At 39.4% G+C, this 2,416-nt stretch overlaps 1 protein-coding gene across 1 annotated transcript; it reads right to left on the bottom strand.

The window, feature by feature from the left end:
• Positions 1 to 413: 413 nt before the first annotated feature.
• On the bottom strand, positions 414 to 1,226 carry LOC123176812 (tricetin 3',4',5'-O-trimethyltransferase-like). The gene is made up of 2 exons (XM_044590858.1): positions 1,219 to 1,226; positions 414 to 1,086 (listed from the first exon to the last, which is right to left on the bottom strand). Exons 1-2 carry the CDS (start codon positions 1,224 to 1,226, stop codon positions 414 to 416), a joined length of 681 nt encoding a protein of 226 aa, XP_044446793.1.
• Between the last annotated feature and the right edge of the window lie 1,190 nt (positions 1,227 to 2,416).

The raw sequence follows: 2,416 nt of genomic DNA, 5'->3' as shown, positions 1-2,416 counted from the left end.
GTACTTGCTTTGCATCCCCTTTTGCCAACGGGTGGGGTCAAATTACCATGCATTTTTTCCGCATCACGCGATTGACGACTACAGTGCGTGTCCTCGGCTTTGACAAAAAGTGCAACGACACTTTTAAGTATTTGGGTAAACTAAACATAGCACAACACAACACAGTTCAACAACAAAAAACAAAATAAACATGCTTGATGTGCTCTATATGCGTAAGCCTGCACACAAGTTCCTAGGCTTAACATTGCCAAATTTACTCAACATAGAAATAGCAATTTCTCGCACAACTTAAGTACCAAATCCTTTATTATGTACGTAAAATATGTTAATGATTCAAAATTAAGTAAACACGATGGAAACTCGAAAGTCATTTGTGGATTTTAGGAGCAACAACTAGAAGCTAATACTGAAATTTATTTGATGAATTCAATGACCCACGCATTTCCGTAGATGTGAGTGGTCTTGACACTGGTGAACCCTGCACCCCTTGCAAGCTCCTCGAACTCCCTCTGTTGCCTCTCCTTGCCACCTGGGGTGTGCATGAGCACGATCATGTCACCTAAGAACATCAGCTGCCCCCTGGATGTTGAGTCTGGTTTCAACGGCAAGATGCCTTCCATGACGATGACCTTGCCGTGAACAGGGAGTGCGTCAAAGCAGTTCCTTAGTAGATTCGTGCAATGCTTGTTAGTCCAGTCATGAAGGATCCACTTTAGGAGGATGGCATCGCCGGAGGGCACCTTCTCGAACATGTCACCCCCGACATGCTCCACACCAGGGAAGGACGGCGCATCAGAGATAACGTGGGGCAAGTCAAAGTTGACCCCCTTGATGTGCGGGTACTTGGAGGTGATGGTGTGGATGGTTGCACCCACACCACCGGCGACATCAACAAGGGTGCCCACACTGTCAAACCCCATGTAGAACTCAAGGAGCTTCTTGGTGATGATGGTTGAATGGTTCTTCATGGCCTCGTTGAACATGCTGTTAACGTGCATGTTCGTGCTGTTGTACACGAACAACGTCATCCCGTATGCTCTTTGGAACGGGAGGCCACCATCAAGGACTGCGTCCTTCAAATGGTACCTGCAAATTAGTTACGAGCTTCTAGTTTAGTTTACTGATAGTGGAGTAATGGTGGCATGCAGTTGTTCAACTTCCAACTTTACAAGCAAATTCATCAAGAAAAACATTTTTTTCAGTACTTCTAGTTAGTACTTGGACATTGGTCGAAGTTTCAAGTTTTGCATCGACTAATTGGCAGTTGGTGGATAAATCTATAATTGAATAGATACTGTTGGCGCAGGATCACAAGCCAGACTAAACTATCAGAACTAAAGTCGGAAGTCATAACTGCCTGAGAAGGTATATATAACATGTTGATTTAAGAAACTATCTATTATTATATTATGAGAAAAGTATACTTTTCGTCCCTTAACTCTTGCTGAAGTCTAGATTTGGTCCCTCAACTCCGAAACCGGACAACTTGCACCCCCAACTAACAAAATCGGACAAGGTTTGTCCCTGGTCTCGATTTTGACCGGTTATTGGCGAAGTCTAGATTTGGTCCCTCGACTTTAAAACTGGACAACTTGCGCCCTTAACTACTGAAACCGGCCAAGATTCATCCCTGGTCACGGTTTTGACTGGTTTTGGTGCTGTCCCAACCCGGTTTTGACCGTGCCGACTCAAATTCGCATACCTTTTCCAAGTCCGTTTAATGTTTTCAAATTCGGGTATTTTTTTCAAATACGTGAACTTTTTAAAAATTTGTGTACTTTTCCAAATCTGCGTACTTTTTCCAAGTTCACGTACTTTTTTTTAAATCCACGTACTTCTTTAAAGTTCCTGTGGTTTTTTTAAAATTCATGTAATTTTTAAAAATTGGCATACTTATTCCTATTCACGTATATTTTTTTGGGTTTGAAAATTTTATGTGAAATTGAAAACATATGCGAATTTGAATATCTTTTACGCGAATTAGAAAAAAAATGTGTGGATTTGAAAATTTATGTCAACTTGAAACAAGTATGTGAATTTCAAACAAAGTTCATGGATTGGAAAGAAGTACGTGGATTTAAAAAAAAGTACGCAGATTTGTTCCTTTCCAATCCATGAACTTTGTTTGAAATTCACATACTTGTTTCAAGTTGACATCAATTTTCAAATCCACACATTTTTTTCTAATTCGCGTAAAAGATATTCAAATCCGCATATGTTTTCAGTTTCACATAAAATTTTCAAACCCAAAAAAATATACGTGAATAGGAATAAGTATGCCAATTTTTAAAAATTACATGAATTTTAAAAAAACCACAGGAACTTTAAAGAAGTACGTGGATTTAAAAAAAAGTATGTGAACTTGGAAAAAGTACGCAGATTTGGAAAAGTACATAAATTTTTAAAAAGTTCATGT

This window comes from Triticum aestivum, unplaced genomic scaffold (genome assembly GCF_018294505.1).
Source record: "Triticum aestivum cultivar Chinese Spring unplaced genomic scaffold, IWGSC CS RefSeq v2.1 scaffold78653, whole genome shotgun sequence".
In the NCBI taxonomy this organism is placed as follows: domain Eukaryota; kingdom Viridiplantae; phylum Streptophyta; class Magnoliopsida; order Poales; family Poaceae; genus Triticum; species Triticum aestivum.
This window is presented reverse-complemented; position numbering and strand designations above follow the sequence as displayed.